The sequence below is a fragment of the Amphibalanus amphitrite genome, unplaced genomic scaffold (assembly GCF_019059575.1).
Source record: "Amphibalanus amphitrite isolate SeventyFive unplaced genomic scaffold, NRLGWU_Aamphi_draft 001068F_arrow, whole genome shotgun sequence".
In the NCBI taxonomy this organism is placed as follows: domain Eukaryota; kingdom Metazoa; phylum Arthropoda; class Thecostraca; order Balanomorpha; family Balanidae; genus Amphibalanus; species Amphibalanus amphitrite.
The window spans coordinates 100,611-118,404 of NW_024882562.1; the positions used below are offsets into that span (position 1 = coordinate 100,611).

The window sequence follows — 17,794 nt, forward strand, 5'->3', positions numbered from 1 at the left end:
AGAGCATCACAGTGCCGAATCCCGACTGTCTGTAAGAACAGCGGCTACCCTGTGATCTCCCTTCCCAACCATCCTCAACCACACCCTGACGACTCCCCCACCACTTATCCATCCTCACCTGATCGATTTTCCTGCCGTTGACGCGTCCGCGTCGCCAGCCGGCGGCAGTCTCCACAGCCACCGTCTGCTGGGAGGTCACCGGCGCCGGAGCCGCCGTCCCGTACGAGGCCAGTTCAGCTTCCAGCCGAGCCAGCGAGTCAGAGTGCTCCCGCAGGCGCACGTAGAACTCGGACGGAGAGACGGCGTGTACCACGGTAACGTCCTGTTGAGACGGAGAGACGGGAGGGATGGAAGAGTGTCACTGGCCAGCCATACAACCTGCAACTGCACCTGAGGGCAGGAGAAGCAGCCTGACATGTCGACTAAAACAGCTGGAGACATTTCAATTTAACATGGCATTAGATCAGCTATGTAAGCGGCAATGCCTCATACTAAACGCAGCCTGTCTTCAAACAAATACCCAAGTCGCACACTCGATCCGCCGCTAACTCGTGACAGACCTTGAACAGTCCGACGGGCAGCTGCGGCTCGGTCAGTTTGACGGGCTCAGACGGCTGGCCAGTGGTGGCCACTGGAGAGCTGGATGGCGGCCGAGGCGACGGAGACGACAAACTGCCGTTGGTGGCTGCCGGCGACTCTGGAATCGGACAGCGATAGTGAGTGACTCTGAATTTGGACGATATACGGTAACTTGAGAATCGCAGCACTGTTTAGGAGATAAAACGCTGACAAATTGATGCAGGGTCTCATCAAAGAGAGGGCATAGAAAGGTATGTAAGCTAACTGATCTTTCGGTTCTTCAGCATATTCAAAGCATTGGCATATTTAATGGCACAAAGGAAATTGAACATGGTAAGACATTAATAAGAACTTAATATTCTGAGATTCAGAAATCATTCCGTCTCCAAACTGCAAACATTGGGGTCCTCCAACACCATAACAGAACAAGTCACGTCCCTGCTCAGCAGACCTCTACCCCCACCGCCTGTGCCCGCCTGTGACCGACGGTATCTGACTCACTGGGCGGCGGCACGGAGGCCGCGGCGATGCCGAACGGTTTGAGCTGCGCCAGCAGCGGCTGGTTCTCGGAGCAGGGTGGCAGCGTGACGCGGTAGTGGTCGCCCGAGCCGAACACGGGGAGTACGAGCAGGGTCTGGTCCTGCACCAGCCGTGAGAACGTGTCTTCCGGCACCGACTCGCCGCCGGCCAGACAGCAAAACATCCCTGCGTGGACGAGAGGGGAGGGAGGGAGGTCAGACTAGGCAAAGCTTTAATCTCAATACAGACTAGTTGACTTGTCATGAAAGCCACGGCCGTACCACTACAGCATTTCCACTCAGCTCTCTAATGAAGTTATTTGTCAATATGAAAGGCGTCGGTTACCAAGATGTCTGTGGGCCAGCCTGTTAAGTAACTAGCTGCCGCAGCCAGTTCTCATACCGAGCTGGGGTAGGCTAATGAGCTCCAACTACAGTTACATAACAAAATTAGTGTCGTCTGCGCCGTATAGCCGCAGTTAGTTGTCATACCCAGCTGGGGCAGCTTGGTGAACTCTGGTAGCAGCGGGAACACCTCTGAGGGCGCCTTGGACTCCTGATCGCCGTAGTCGATGTACTGAATGGTCACCTTGTCCGAGGCGGACAACAGCACCTGAGGACAGCGCAGAGGTCAGGTGAGGGCCAGACACCAGGGGGCATAGAGGTCAGGTCAGACAAGTGGGGACAGCAAAGCTAATATCTGGTCAGGTCAGGACGTCCGACACCTGACGCAGACTAGCTGCAGAGGTCGGGTTAGGTCAGACAGCTGGGGGAGGGTATTACACATCCTTCACTCGTCCTGACAAAGCACTGTCCTTCGCACTTCCTACAACCCTAATCATGGACTGAGGGATGCTGCATGTCGATCCTCTACCAATGAAGGTTTCTGAGACATAGGTAAGCAGCGCCCTCTCATCTACTTTCACGCACATACCCTGACACATGGTTACTAAACCCTGTCCCTAGCACCCACCTTGGCGCGGTAGAACGTCTCATTGATGGTGGACCGTCCCACACAGAAGGCTCCCACCGGCGCCGGTCTCAGCGGGCTCACTGCGCCTCCGTACCGCTCCTGCATGGCGGCCTCCATGTCGTACATGGCGTCCACATCGGCGGAGAGCAGCTGGCCGAAAAAGGCGGCCGCCGACTCGACGTAGACCACCGAGATGTGCTCCGGACGGCCCAGCTCCACCTGAACGGGGCGGACGGAGAGGGGCGGAGGCGTTAGAGTGTGTGTGGAATGCACGCGCACGGCAGCCTGCGGGGTTGGCACTTGGTACATGAGTGGGTGGCTAGCCCGTATTCGCAAGCCGAAGGAAATGATGCAAGTGACTATAATCAAGCGTATGACAAGCAAGTGTCTCATTCTCATTTCACCATTCCCCGAGTAGGCCATTTTATAAAACAACAACATAACCTAAATATCAAGTACCTCAGGGTTTCGTTGGTATGTTTTGTGCCGTGGAGACTTGTCTGTTCATTCATCATGCCACTTAATTACTATTCACGCATTGCGTGCTGAACTCTAACCTCTCATCTAGTCTCCTTCCTTTTCCCTCACCTCCGGTGGTCGCACGGTGACGGCGGCCGGAGCCGGTTTGGGCGACCCGGCGACCGGCTGGGGCTTCGGTGACCCGGCGGCCGGCGGCGGCTTGCTCGGGCTCTGTTTCACGCGCCGAGCTCCAGACATCATCCCTCTGAGCATGGCCCCAACGTCCAGGGGCGGCGAGCGGGTCAGATCGGTGAGCCGCACGATACGTTTCTCTCCCAGTTGGTCGAGGACTTCACAGAGGAGGCGGCCGCCGGCAGTGAGCGCGCGCAGCTGTTCGACGAGCTCCGGCGTGCCGTGGGACATCTCCAGGCCGGAGAGACAGCAGTGGACAGCCTGGGGAGGGAGGGGTACAGTTAGACATCTCCAGGCCGGAGAGGCAGCAGTGGACAGCCTGGGAGTGGGGAGGGATGGTGGATGTGGCCTTATTTTCTGGCCTTATACTTGGCTAAACCAAACTGGAGAGCCATGTTGCTTTGATGTTTAAGACGACCCAGCTAAACGCACTTAAAAGTTACAAATCGCTAATGAAATTAACTGTCCAAATATTGACAACATCACCCCAAACTCGTTTACCAAAGACCTCATCCGAACAACATAGCTGGCCGTCGTTGGACATCCAAGAGTCAGTAGCGACACCTATAAGAACACCACACACACTCACCCAAGCGCCACTCGGTGGTCAACGCAACAAACACACGCTATGTCAGGTGGCCACCCAGCTCTGCAGCTAGTCTGACCTGAGGCGGGTAGTTGGCGACGTCCTGTTCGAGGGCGAACGCGGCGCCGGCTGGGATGATCTCTGAGGTGCCCAGGTCGATGTAGAGCACCTTCATGTCGCGTCTGCCGACGCTCATCACACGGGCGCGCTGGTAGCTGGCGTCCTGGCGATAGAAAGGGACAAATTAAGGTGAATGATGTTGCCTTTTAACTTTTTTTTTTCGTTCGCATTGCATATAACTTCTTATGAACAGATTTTTTCTGTAAGCTTGAAAGTTGAATAATGAAGCAAGATGCAAACTATCTTATCTGTTCATCCACAGCCCACGGCATCAATCAAACCACCACAGAAGAGGGACCAAGAATATTACCTTGAACACGGCGCACAGGGAGCCCTCGGACGCCCGCACCATGGGCAGCGGGCAGGCGCTGACATTGAGCGCATCCGTCAGTCTCTGTAGGGTCTGCAGCAGCACCGCCTCCGTGTCCAGGGGCCGCACGTGCAGGCTGCTGACGGAGGTGACAGACACCACGCGCACCTCGGCGTGAGTTCCCGGGGTGAGCGGCGGCGGCTCGGCCGGCGGGCTGGCCGAGCGGCGGGCCGCCACCACCGGAGGAGTACGGGGGACGGGGGCAGAGCCCGCGCGCCGCTCGTAGGCGCCCTCTCGGATCAGAATCTCCAGCACGCTCTCACCGACGTCAAACAGCTCCACCTGGTTCTGTGGGGGAGGAGGGAGGTGGGGCGTCAGAGGAGTCTAGCGTGTCAGCGGATCAAGGCATCAATCATCGACGACATCAACCTACAAACAAAAACAAATAAAATACACTATCACATACTAAAAAAACTAAATATCAACCGCATGTCCAAGCAGTGCACATAACATATAACAGCCATAACCATTAACCAAACATATTGCATACACATTGAGACAAACCAATAACCAATGCAGTCTCCCTTCCAAACTCCTATAGACCCACCAAAGTACCACTCCAGCCCTGCGCCCCACTCACCAAGCAGGCAGCCGAGCCTGTGGCAGCACCGGCCGGCTGATCGCGCGGCTTGTCAAACCGTCCAGTCAGCACACTGCCCTCGGTCTTCTGTCGGAATATGGTCTCAGCTCTGCCCGGCACCGGTTTGAGGGCAGACAGGCCGGCGAGGGTTACCCGGCTCGCTTGGATCCTGAGCTGGGTGAACTGGCGGGGCATGGCGCGCAGTTCGGAGACCACTTTGGTCTCGTCGTTGCCATAGTCGGCCCAGTAGACCTGTTAGAGGGGAGGGGCGGGGAGAGAGAGAGAGAGAGAGAGAGAGAGAGAGAGAGAGAGAGAGAGAGAGAGAGAGAGAGAGAGAGAGAGAGAGAGAGAGAGAGACGACTGTCAGGGGTTGCACGGACCGAACATAGCCGGCGCCGGCGGCATCATCAAGGGTCACACACGGCAGACTGAATACGATACCGGTCGTGTCAGCTGGCCGACGGAGCAGAGTGGGGGAGGTGCTGGGTAGAGGGGTCATTTGACGCCTCAGTCACTTCGTTGAGCTGGCAGGCTGAGATCAGGGGGTGGGGGTGGGGGGGGGAGCCGTCGTCGGCGAGACCAGTGCCCACTTTCATCTCATTTGAACTTCGCGACGCTTTCACGACTGTAACTGAGCAGTAAAGGGAAGGAATTACTTACGTGGATAACTATACCCAAATACTTTTCATCTACTGTATAACTTTTATTAAATTGTTGCTTAACAAATTTATTGCAGCCAAAAGCGTTTTTAGCTTATCCCTTCGAAATTATGCCGACGTGAAGGTCATTTTCATTCATCAACCCAAGGCCATATAAAGGCATCAACCTGCTCTTTATGCATCCTATTCCGCCATGCATTGTATTTCATTGTAGTTGATCGCGCGGCCGTTCAGTGCATTTTACCTCCAGTAATTAGTGACACAAGACCAATTGACCACAGTTAAAAACACAGACAGCCGTAAGAGAAATGTATCCCGGACTATTTCCAGTACTTTCCCCTTGGACCCCCCATTCCAACTTCCACCACCTCAAATGATCAAGATAAGAAATCAAACCACTCAGAACGTGGTCTCTCCCCCACAATCCGCCAAGGCGGAGAGTGGAACGGTCTTCAACGTCAGAAGACCTTCAGCAAGGAGGGTCGACTGACCACTTCCCGCTCAAGAGAAACCACCACGACTCTTCATCATGGTTTGAGACACGCGAAAATTCGAGATGAATGATCGCGATAAGACCTATAGAAATGATCCTGTAGAAGTAAGGTCTTAACATCTGACCGCCCGGCCTGACCCTTATGCTGAACGCTCGAGGAGTTTCATGTTAGTTTTGGGCATTATACGCATCTCTCACACAACTACAGTGAATTAGCACGCCATAGAACAGTCTCATTCGCTAGTTGACTTTGGTGTCCTACCAAAAACGGACGTGATGTCCGGAATAAATTTCTTGGAAGTCCAGAAAAAGCAACAAGTTGGTCCAATTTTTGCCCTAGCGCTACAGAGTCATCTGTTATCAACGGTTAGGACTAAAGCTTCGCTTGGCCGTCACTGGCCCACCCCAAAACTGATATCAGTGCCCAGTGCCTCGGCTACACTACATCACTTTTAAGGCTAAGCCTAACGTTACGTGCAAAAACTATAAGTAAAAATAAGATGCGTGTAATAATTCCCCCCTAAAATAGCTCTTTGGCATCTATTCCCCCTAGCCGTGTCCGCCCGCTGTGAATCAGCTGACGCCGGCCGCCCGCCGCCCCGGCACCCCTGCCTGGCTCCGCCTCTGCCGCCGCCGCCAGTGGATAACAGCTGACGGCCGTGACGTCACGGCCGGAGCCCCGCCCCACTGCCGGCTGCGCACGTGGCCTCCGCGCGTCTACGGGAGCATGGAGTATTGACGAATTTAGACGGTGTTTCTGACAGTGTGGGCTTGAATGAGGTATGCGTGTTTGTGTGCGCGTGCGGGGGGAGGGAGCTGGGTCGCGGGTGAGAGTCGTAGACGCCCCCCCCCCCGGGACACAATGGTTGCACTTGCATACGATACCGGACACTACCGAGATCTGTCGGTCGCCGGCCAACGGAGGGGGGGGGGGGGGGGGGGTCAGGTGATGCCGAATGCCGATCAAATCACCAAAACAATATGCCGAGCGCTGACTGCTACGGGGCCCTCCGCTGACAGTTGCAGAGAACTCAGGGACACTGCCACGCATGATATAAAAGATCGTCATGGCAATGCTTTCAGCTGGAGTAAATCTCAAAATCATTACCGGCTCACGGCTGTGTGCTATGCCGGCGAATGCGGAAAAGGCAAAGATCGCGCAAATATCGCAATTGTAAGTGTCAGTGATGGACGAGAGACGCTCGTGCCATCCTGATATGCCGTCATCCTGATACGAACTGACGCTGGCAGGAGGCCGTGCTACCGTGGAGTGGCCATGCTCAACAATTTGGGAGTGGAACCCGGCATCCCGGGTTTTCGCTCTGCTGTCAGGCGAGTTATCGTCACTGGAGATGCAGAATGGGTGTGAGTGTGGGATGATTGCATGCAATGATGTATATACCTACCTATCCGTATGTTTTACTTTTCCCTCATTTGTACAGTCCACAGCAGAAGTAATGTGGGGTTTCAGTCATGGGTATGTTCTGCTTCTGAAGCTTAGGAACGATTAACCAGACTACAATGAAACTTTGAATGTAGCTTATATGTATCGTCACCCTTGCAGCTGCAACTTTAGCTATTGACATCTTCTTTTCGATCACTCCGCATTAAACAATCGCCAGTCAAAGCCAACCGTTGAGATTGGTAAAACCCTACATTACTTTAGCGGTGGGCTGTACTTTCCAAGAATATACATTCTTGGACAATACCGCGAAAACGAAATATTTCTATCGAGAGTTTTCAAAGGATTTCATGCACGAGGCCTTGGCCGAGTGCATGAAATTCTTTGAAAACTCGAGATAGAAATATTTCGTCGCGGTAGAGTCCTAGATATTATTTCCTGTATGTTTCTTAATATCGTTCGTTATCTGCTTAAAAAAGGCCGAAATATGCATAAATAAAATACAGTAACAATAACTACACGTTAGATACTGAGATACTGGCAGTTCTAATTACTCAACAGTTCAGCAAAGCTTACAATTTTTTTTTTTTAACAGAAGCCCTCGATGAAATCAAGCTATCCAAGAAAACCATCCAAGAAAACGTCTCGCGCAAAGTTTCTTGGATGGCTGGATTGCATTGCAAGACTGCATCAAACATACAGGAAATGATCCCGCAGTATGGACCTCTTTCGAATACATCTGAATCTGAATTTTCGATATTGATCTCTAAATCGCCACAACTGCTTTACTTGGCCATTATTGCCAATGATTACAAAGTCTTCATGGCAATGATCGAGCCTACACAGTGAGGACTGTCATTCAATTTGACGTCGCCTAGGCCGACCATCGATCAACGGGCGACTGTAGTCGCTATTCGAGCGGCTTGACCAAACCCAGATAACCGAACAATGAAAGGATTCGGACTGAGACCAAAAAGCACACAGTTCTATCGGTGCTGGTGACACCGGGTGAGGACTGCTGCCTGCTGTATCGGCGGCCCGCCCGCTGGTGAGCAGGACACTATACTATCTGCTGCTGACAAAGCTGACACCGAAAATGTGAGACATCTTTGTCGAAAGATGTCAGGTGATGTGCCCTGGGGAAGAAAGAGCGCGTCCCAAATCAAACCGCTCTGTCCAGAGTGGCGGGGACTCAAAATACAACTGTCAACTGAGAAGAACGCTAAGTGAAATAGCAACACACCTGCTAACCACAAATGCCTCACACTTTTGCTCGAGATCTCAGAGCAATGTCCATAACCACGTCACACAAAATCGCATCAGCCAGGCCAACACCCTCCATAGCCGTTCTCTCATCAGTTGAATCCGGGGCACACGCACTCTGCGGCCAAACCACGAATTGTTGCTATGCCGCCCTCTCCTCCCCTTGGCGAGGTCATGAACTACGGCCTCCGGGGCGGTGTCGGGTTCTCCCCGTCGGCAGCCCCGCAAGGAAGAGGGGGCGGGGAGGGAGAACGGGCGGGGAGGGTGTCCTGATAGCATCGGTCGCCTGCGGGTGTGTCGCACGGTCAGCGCTATCCCCTTCCCCTCCCCCGGCAACACAGGGAAAGGAAAGGGAATGAAATGACATCCGCCTAAAACCATCAGCTGCCGTCGCGGTCAGCGCTAGCCTCCCCCCCCCCTTAAGCCCGAACTCTGAACGGAACCACAGACGGTCTGCAAGGAAGCCCTGCAGCCTGCAGCGGCGTCATCGCTTCCCGGTGTCTCTACTATCAGTGACTACCCACAGCACCAAGCGCCTCGGGGCAGCCGCGGGGAGGTCCCGCAGAGTCCCCAATCCGTCCGGGGGACCGGACCGAGCGACTCAGCTGCTTGTTTGAGTAGGCCGCCGGCGCCTGTCGCCCCACGCCTCCCTCCCAGAGCCAACGAAGGGACCCCGTGACGTTTGTGCCAGATAACACTGTGTGTCTAGAGGACAGTGTGTGTGGGGAGGAGCGAGGACTAACCTTGACCACGTTGCCATCAGCCTGGGTGATGACTCCTCTCAGATAGCGTCCCTCTCGTGATGCTGACGAGCCCAGACACACGACGCCAGACTCGACGGCAGACAGTGGCACTGGTGGGCTGCTCTGGCAGTACGACTGGAAACCGGATGTCATAGGTCAGCATGGACAGGGAATTATCATTTTCGATCTTGGAGTTCCGGATAATAAAATTTGAACCAGGGAACCGGTCAGCTTTTAAACAACCAGCCACATCAGCATATTTTTGGCCACTAATACGTAACTACTGATAAAATGCGAAACTAAAATGTTACATTCATATTTTACAGCTATCTTCTGTTTTTTTTTCACGTAGGTGAAAATATCAGAATATTGAAGGTGCTGGAGCATAAATTTGTAAAGGGGAACACAATCTTTTAGGCCCACCTGGGACCCAAGTGTCGTATTCCCAACAATGACACTCAGCGGCAGGGTCATGGGTCAGAGGGTCAGAGGTCACAGGTCAGAGGAGCCAGAGGTCACAGGTCAGAGGGGTAGGGTCACAGGTCAGAGGAGCCAGAGGTCACAGGTCACTGACAGCGACACCGGCGGGCTGCTGACATCCCAGCTTTGGCCGAAGGTCAGGTATAGCGACCGGAGTCGCAGGTCAAATGACAAAAATGTCGGAGAGCTGAGCGCACGTATTTCACACTTGGCATCAGTGTCCCAAAATTATATTTTTGCTTGGGTGTCAGAGGTGAAAATTGCTGACCAAAAAAAAAAGGGTGGGAGTGAAAAATGTCGGTCAGGTAAGGCCCCAAAAAAGTGGGAAAATGATCAAAAACATTAAACTATCTACCATTGACAGATGCAAAACAACCATTCACGCAATTGCTCCTTCTCGGTGGAATCGGGAGTGGAAAACTGGGCTTGAAAACTGGAGGTGAGAGAGGAAAATGATTTTCATTTGGATGTCGTCTCCCACCCACATCTACAAATTTTGGGACACTGGACTGCTTGGCATGTACCGAAAAGTGAATATATGTATACCACAGTGAAAACCTCAAAACATTCCTTCCTTGCGGAGTTCCACATTAGAGCGGCAGATCGGAATGCGAACATACGAGCCCGAAACAGCGGCACTCCTATACCACAGGGAAACGGACAGTGAACCCTGACTTCACAGTGTTCACTCGACCGAACGGTACGTGGAACAGCCCTGTCTGTCGAGAGCGTCTGTTGGGGACTGCTAGTCCGAAGATTGCCATCAGGTAAGGGCAGTCAATCCTATTGCGATACACATTGACTAGAAATGAAAGATCGGTCTGTACAAAGCGGGACTTAATTGAGCACAAACCAAAGCGGTGCTATGTAACCGCTCCTTGCAACATACACCCACCGCTGACATGTTGGCATCATCGTGCTCCGTTTTATCGGACATCCGTGAGTCTGCTCGTTCTCAGGGAACGTACATGTAATGTGTTGTCATCGTTGTGTGCATATGTTGTGTTGTGTTACCTAGTTTAAATTGACTGCCACTGTAAATGGGCTGCAAGGCCTGTAGTCGGTTAATGCAAATACAGAATACAGAAAACAGAATACCACCGGGGCCATACCACGTGGCCCGTCAAGGCCAAACACGCGGCCACGTGCGCCACGGTCGGTCCCCCCCCCCCCGTCAGTCAGCTGACCAATGACCATTAACAGGCGGGGCAATAACGGGAGAGACGGGCCCCATTCGGCGGTCCGTCCGCTCTCGTAAACGGCAGATTGACGTGTCCAAAACATGCCGCCTGTTCCCGCCCGGCCGGCCATAACTTGGCCCGACCCGCGGGCCCTCGTCAGGCCCATAGACTTCAAACGCCGCGGAACGAGGGGAAGCTGCTATGGGCGGGGGGACGGGGGGAGGAGAGGAGGGTGCTCCCAGGCATTGGCAGAGCTAGGACAGAGCCCCGGTCAGCGAACTTGGATAGAGCCGTTTCGGTTTGAATAACTCCTCAATGAAAGCAGATTGCAAAGTCAGGCCAAATCCTGGATCAATCTCCCCACAACCAAAACGAAACAAAGTAAAGTAAAGTAAAGTAATACGAGTAAAATCATGCACCCAATACGAATGCAATATGAATTTTATGCAGGTTACTGATTCCCTGTCCGCATATATGAATTCAACACTGGCTTGACCCCACGTCAAGACAACGTACATATGTTCAAGAAGAAAAGATTGCGTAAAATCACACGCGTCCTTCCACCTCCAGTCTTCCCATACCCTTACTTCCTCCTCCCCCTCCCAGTACTCTCTCCTCCCTCCACTGACCTGTATTTCGGTCATGAGCTGCAGCAGCGCCGGCTGATGTTCATACAGCTGGACGGCAAACTTGGCCGGCCCGTTGATGTAGTGGCAGATGGTCACCAGAGCTTCCGAGCCGGACAGCGGCGGCACCGACAGCAGCTCACTGACGCGGGTGGCGAACGCCAGAGGCGGCTCCGGGCCGCAAGACGCCGGCGCCAGCGGGCTGCACGCGGCCTGCACGGGGTACTGGAGAGAGGGACGGTAGGGGGTTAGCGTGGCGTGGGAGCCGTGGGGGGAGGAGGGGGTGGTGATTGGTGAGATGAAAAACGGCCGATGGTGGCTGCCGGCCACGGGGATGGCTGGCACTAGCGTCACTACCACAGCCGCTTTCTCACGGTTAGTAAATGAGGGGAGAACGGACATGAACCAGCGCTACACGACAGACAGCCCGTTTACAAAACGGTTTGTTGCCAGAACACTCATGGACCATTCTCATTCTCAAAAAGATGTACACGTTCCGCGGGGGCGTCATCACCCGTATGTGGGCGTGTTTCTTCTGCCCCGGAAGCGTGACCAGCCGTATGTGGAAGCGTCTCTTACCTGCCCAGACGGCGTGGTCAGCCGTCCCATGCCCAGCGCCGCCAGCTGCGAGGCCAGGGTCCGGCCATCTCCGGTGTAGACGCGGACGTGCCACACCCCGTCGGTGTCCTGACGCAGCACCTGAGCCTGAACAGGCTGACGCGAGCGCAGCGCCGACTGCGGGCACACACCGGACGGGGCGGCACGTCACAAACCACATCAGTCAGTCTTGGGTCAACATTGTCTTATACTGAATTATTTGGTATTTTATTAAAAAAAAAAACACCACGAAAACAAGACACTGAACGTTTAAACACATACACTAACACTGAACATTAGGGCGTCCATCTGCCTCAGTAATCCCATCCTCACAAAAGGTGATACAATCCAACCCCTAACCTTCCTTGAACACACATTCCACCACGGGGACCTACCTCCGCATGACTGAACGCTGCCTCTGTCCAGGTGCCGGTGGCAGGAAGCACCTCGGCCAGCACGCAGGGCACCGCCAGTGGCGGCTGGGTGAGGACTGCCGCGGGCAGTGCGGTGCGACTGGCGCAGATCTGCCGGCCGGGGAACGAGCGTCATATGATTGGATCGACACAGTGCACTTATGTCTCATTGTATTTGAATATTGTCTGTGATAGTGTCGATATAGAGAAACTGGACGGTGTCGGGGGTTAATGTGTCAGTGACACGAAAAATTATATATTGTATTCGGTGCCGGGATAGGGACGGCTAAAGACAGCGGCATTCTTCCTGGGGAAGTAGGTCTTGCTTTGATTTGTTAATCTTCCCTTTACGCAGACAAGGTTCAAAAGGTCCCAAGGTTCCAACCGTTCAAAAAAAAAAAAAACATTTGGATAAGTTTTTTTAACAAATTGTTTGAAAAATTCAGTCCATTTAACAAAAGTGACCATAGCAAGTCTGCTCCTCTCATCAAGCCATAAATCACCCGTCACAACAGTCGGCGTCTTTCAGGCAGCCGGGCTGTTTCCGTCAAAACACACATCTGGGCCCCACCCATCTGCGACCTAGAAGCGAGCCCGCCCGCCCGATCGAGCGACGAAATCCAAAAGGCGGCAAAAGGCGACCGCTTTCGTCCCAGCTGTTGGGCTTCTCGGCTTCTCCGCCAGGGTCGTTACATTTCTGGCATGGGGACTGAGAAGGCCTGGCCCTGGGTCTGTTGTCAACGACCGGCCGTCTCCAATCAGCATTTAGCCGGGACATTCGGCCGGCTTCCTGAAGCGCCTCCAGTTCGACTTAACTAGGTGCGATCGATGAACGGCTAAAACACCGTCTGATCTCTCCCTTTGCTACAAGGCTTTGTGTAACGGACACAATAATAATGTGTATGGTGAAGCAATCTTAACTTAAACTGAAAGGCCATGAATGAACTCAATAAAAGCAAAATACCAGAACAATCACCAAACAACGGCGCAGCCCCCATCCCCCTCTAACCCAGTCACCCTAGTCCAGACACCAGCCCTGACCCCTCCCAGCCCCGCGCGACTCTTACCTGGGTGTAGTGTGCCAGCTCGCTGGTGCCATAGTCGATGTACTCGACACTGACAGTGGGGCCCTGGATACCGACCACGCGCGCCCGGTGCCACTTGGCCGCGCCGCTCGACGTCGACTTGACCAGCACCGTCTGTCCCGGCGGCAGCTGATACGGCGACGGCAGTCGCGCCTGGCGGTAAAAGGAGAGAGCGGTGAGGGCGGCTCGTGCGGCGTTCATTCACGACAATGTGCTGCATAAGTACGACAAAAAAGAGCAAACGCATCGGTCTTAAGGAAGAAGTGGCAACTGGCATTAAGTTGGCTTTGATTCAAGGCATTTGAAGATCAACGTGCATTCCTATATCGAGTTTTGATAATTTTTCGCATCCTGAAAGAAACCACGACAGTAGTTAGCGACGCATACAGACTTCCCTTATAAAATGCCCCATTCTGGATAAAAAACCAGATAGCCGGGCCATCTCACCTGTTCAAAGAAGGCCTGGTTCTGTGTGATGAGGCGGTCCAGTACCGCGAACTGCTCCGGGTTGGGCTGGGCGTGGAAGCTGATGTGAGTGCCAGCGTTTGTGACCGAGGTCACGTACAGGCTACAGTCGCACATTGCCGGCGGCTGGAGCGGCACCGGAGGCTTCAGCCTGGCGAGCACACGGAGCGGTCGAACGGGTTAGCTGGAGTATACACGGGCCACAGACGGCGGCTCAGCGGGCCATATCGGTCGAACAGGTGGTAGATAAGGGCCGAGCAGATGGTAGTTAGATAGGGGCTGAGCAATGAAGATAGGGATACTTTTTCAGTACAGCACGAATCACGATTCACAACACCAAAATTCACGCCACAAGTTGTAAAAAAAATATAGTCCGAACTTCGCTGAAGATTGGAAGTTAAAACGTTGAGAAGAAAAATAAAGATATTCTAACCGTGAAGAACAATGACCTTACCCTCTTAGGCAATGATAGCCTGATGTTTGCTTTGGAAATCAATTCGATAGCTTGGTGTTTTGATGACACTATCGCTGCGAGTTGCGACGGAAAGTACCGACCTCCACAAACCACAGGTACTCAATAGTCAATAAAGAGCACCCTCCACTATGATCCGCCGCCACCGGCCCGGAATCCACAAAACTGACCACTACAAGCACTCTGAACACACGACCCCAGCAGCCTCGTCTCCACAGAATGACGACACGACCGCTGCCGGACCGCCCGCAAGCGCAGACGCGTCTGCCGCCCGGGCCGGCTCGGTCCCGTCCCTCTGTGGTGCCGCGCGTCCCTCCCCCTCCCCTGAACAGGGCAGCGGGGTCAGCCAATCAGGAGGCGGCGCGCAGCACATGCACCCGGGCACACAGACAGACAAGCGATCGGCCGGGGTGTCACCTATCAATCCAGAGCGAGACAGACATCAACACGGTGTGTCACGTGTGTGGAGTCGGCCGCTCAAAAACTCATGGCATGGTGATGTGGTGCCTTATATCCGCACTGTGAAGTATTGCTTGCTGGCGCGGAAGCGTGAATTATAACAGCTAACTGTGAGTTATACCGAACCGTCGGTCATTATAATCGTCACATGTTGTCATATCATGACAAATGAGCTCGGGTGTTGGTGTGCATTGAAGTTGTTTTTTTTTTCTCCGTGACAGTGATTTTCACTTCTAGTTCAGTTTCGTTCGTTTCTATACCTACCACACCTACCTTCAAACTTCATCCCACATATTCAAACAAACATGATAAATTGATTATTTGCGTTGCCCCAGATCCATGAACTCATAGTTTCGTGACAAGACACTGACATAAAACCTAATTGGCGAAAGCCTTCATCTGTCGAAACTTATTCAACTTGATACCGAAAGGAGCCGGTGGCGGTAAGTAAGATCAACAATACATGACAGCAATATATCAGCGAAACCAATAAAAGCCTGCATTTCAAACGACTCAAAGGGACAGGCCGAAAAATGAAACCAGTGGAGCATGGCCAACGGCCACGCGGTGCTTCTATCGCTCCTTGTAAAATGGAAACCTTCAAAGCACCTGTTCAGTCCATTTATTCAACACGATCGTCGCAATTGTTGTGGCCCGCATCGCCAAGTGTACTCAAAAATTGATTGTCATGAAAAAACTAGCTCAAAAGTCAGCGTGAACCCTTCGCGTGAACCCTTCGTTACTGAACCGAGTATGCTTTACTATACGGGAAATGCCAGAAAAAAAAACATAAAAATAAACACCATTTGATTTGGCATATTTCTAGCGGAAAATGAACCTTTGAGTAACAGTGGTCCATTTGCCAAAGGCCTGCAATAGAAACAAAAAACCTATCTGAGCTCATACCATCAGGACTCAGCAAAAGAGAACTTGCATAGTGCATACTGCATACCATCCACAAGGCAGTAGGCACCCACCGGTAATAAGCTAAAATTAAATACGTGTTCATGCGTTGATAATGAACTCCGGATGACCACAACTTTCACGGCCTTCTGAGGCTACCCCGAGTCATTCGATTACGTAGGGTAAAAGTAGGTAGCGTAACTTTGGAGCGCGATAGGTTTTTCGACAGTCCGACACCATTATCAGACGTCCGCCACGATGCTGAGCGGTCCGAGCGTCGCAAGAGATCGATATTCTCGACGTACGGTCAGCTTAAAGACACTAGACAGACACGATTATGTTTCGACAACTTAGCTCGTGATGGCAAAAATGGCAATTAAAATATTTGAAATGAAAAACTAAAAGACGTGGTTTTCACTTTCCAAGGACATTTTTTTTTTAATAAGTAGGTAGATACATTCTATCTCAACGGACTATAGCCAGGGTTACTTTTACAGGAAAAGTCGAGAGGGGGGATAAAGTTCGCAGAGGCGGATCCAGCTCAGAGGTTTGGGGGGGGGGGGCAAACCATAACAATTTATCGATTCTTTCCATGCATCGTCCATAGGCGTAATGTTAAAATTATGCCGTTTGGGGGGGGGGCAAATGCCCATTTTGCCCCCCCCCCTGGATCCGCCACTGAAAGTTCCGGGCAAGGGCGGATCCAGGGGCATCTGAAAGGGAGGCCTAATGCCATTAGGTTTTTGTTAGGGGCAGGATGGTGCCTGCAGAACCTTACCTACCCCCAAATCCTACTCTCTCCCCGGATTCTGGCCGCTTTATATTGTTAGGTTGCCAAAAAAAAAAAAAACAAATAAGCTGAAAAATATACGTAGGTACCTAACTTGGCGGTAAGGGGCGGGGGAGGTCCCAACTTGACTGCGCCCTTGCAAACGTCAATCAGTAGTATCAACCTATTACCCTGGCCAAACATCAAGTAGCGCCTTTCTAAATAGAGAGAGGTTAACACGTGACTATTTTTGCTAGGCCAAGACCGATTGAAGGACCCTGGTTCGAAGGAAGACCCTTGGTTCGGAGGGGTCATGACCCCCGTCCCACGCCGGTTTCTACGCCGACGCCTGTAGCGATATGTCAGTGATTGCGAAGAGACGGAAGAGACAAGACAAGAGACGGTCCCACCGACCATCCGATCGGTATCGGGTCAAATTTGGAGTTCTCGCTGCACTGAACGTAAAATGGTTGGATGGGACCTGAAATTGAAAATTATCTAAGCGCCAGCAACGTTGATTAATGACTAGAGGCTGATCAACGATGATTATAGAATCTGAGTAGCGAATTGATTGAAAATGGGCTCAAAAATGAATTTGAAAGGGGGAAATTCCCCCTTCCCTCCCTAGCCGTTCACGCACAATTTGAAAGGGGGAGCGGAATTTTCGAAGGGGGGAAATTCCCCTTCCCCCCCCCCTCAAAAGTTTCCCTGACTATAGCTATCGCCAAAAGTGGCATGAATCATGTATCACTGAATCTAGCAGATTCCAAAGGAGATTCAGTGATCACAGATCACGGGTGCCGAATACCTAGGCACTAAATTACCGAATAATCGACACTGATTCAGTGGCGAATGTCAGTGTGCAGTGTGTACAGTGTACCTATCGTCTCAAAGTCAAGGAAAGTTCTGACCCTCGCTTTGCAAAATTATTATCCATGCAAGGCAAACTAGCAAGTACTTCACACAACTGACGCTTCCAGTGACATTTTGAGCAGGATGAGACCGAAAAAACAAAAAAAGGACGCAGGGCTAAAGCAAAATTGCCAAAACAAAAATCCGGCATGCTTACCTCCGCACAATCTACGAATAAATGAGTTCGGTAGACTATAAGGCAGTGAAGATACACAGAAAACCTCGCGTAGCAAAATTGCAATTCAAATTAATCCAAAACTCGCACCAAATTACCGCGCGGTGTCTGAAACCAAAACCAAAATGAATTCGGCCGGAAGCAGACATAAGTAGTGGTGGGATGTCTAGGAAAAAATGTATGGTTCTGTTACGTCATAGCACTCAACCAATGAGAATGCGGTCATAGCAGCTTATTTTTAAAGATTTGATGTGAATATAAAATATATGAAACGTAACACTCAGCAAAACATTATTTCCATAAATATTTATAACAAATAC

The 17,794-nt window shown here is 52.1% G+C and overlaps 1 protein-coding gene and 1 non-coding gene across 4 annotated transcripts in view; both read right to left on the reverse strand.

Moving 5' to 3' along the window:
- Positions 1-17,593, reverse strand: part of LOC122369751 — a 39,230-nt gene extending 21,637 nt beyond the window's left edge. For 2 of the 3 annotated variants that reach the window (XM_043344718.1, XM_043344716.1), the window contains exons 1-16: positions 17,457-17,593; positions 13,767-13,935; positions 13,302-13,472; positions 12,217-12,345; positions 11,804-11,959; positions 11,228-11,449; positions 8,938-9,072; positions 4,378-4,629; positions 3,738-4,085; positions 3,387-3,530; positions 2,659-2,982; positions 2,071-2,289; positions 1,590-1,710; positions 1,081-1,284; positions 561-697; positions 119-322 (exon numbers count right to left, since the gene is read on the reverse strand). In XM_043344718.1, the coding sequence (XP_043200653.1) occupies positions 119-322; positions 561-697; positions 1,081-1,284; positions 1,590-1,710; positions 2,071-2,289; positions 2,659-2,982; positions 3,387-3,530; positions 3,738-4,085; positions 4,378-4,629; positions 8,938-9,072; positions 11,228-11,449; positions 11,804-11,959; positions 12,217-12,345; positions 13,302-13,472; positions 13,767-13,901 (2,901 nt within the window). In that variant the 5' untranslated portion in view covers positions 13,902-13,935; positions 17,457-17,593. Of the gene's footprint in view, positions 1-118; positions 323-560; positions 698-1,080; positions 1,285-1,589; positions 1,711-2,070; positions 2,290-2,658; positions 2,983-3,386; positions 3,531-3,737; positions 4,086-4,377; positions 4,630-8,937; positions 9,073-11,227; positions 11,450-11,803; positions 11,960-12,216; positions 12,346-13,301; positions 13,473-13,766; positions 13,936-14,238; positions 14,465-17,456 lie in introns of those variants that run through there. The other variant, XM_043344717.1, reaches the window with a different exon arrangement.
- On the reverse strand, positions 5,431-5,644 carry LOC122369754. The gene has a single exon (XR_006254465.1). It is a non-coding gene; the product is annotated as a small nucleolar RNA U3 (small nucleolar RNA).
- Positions 17,594-17,794: the final 201 nt, after the last annotated feature.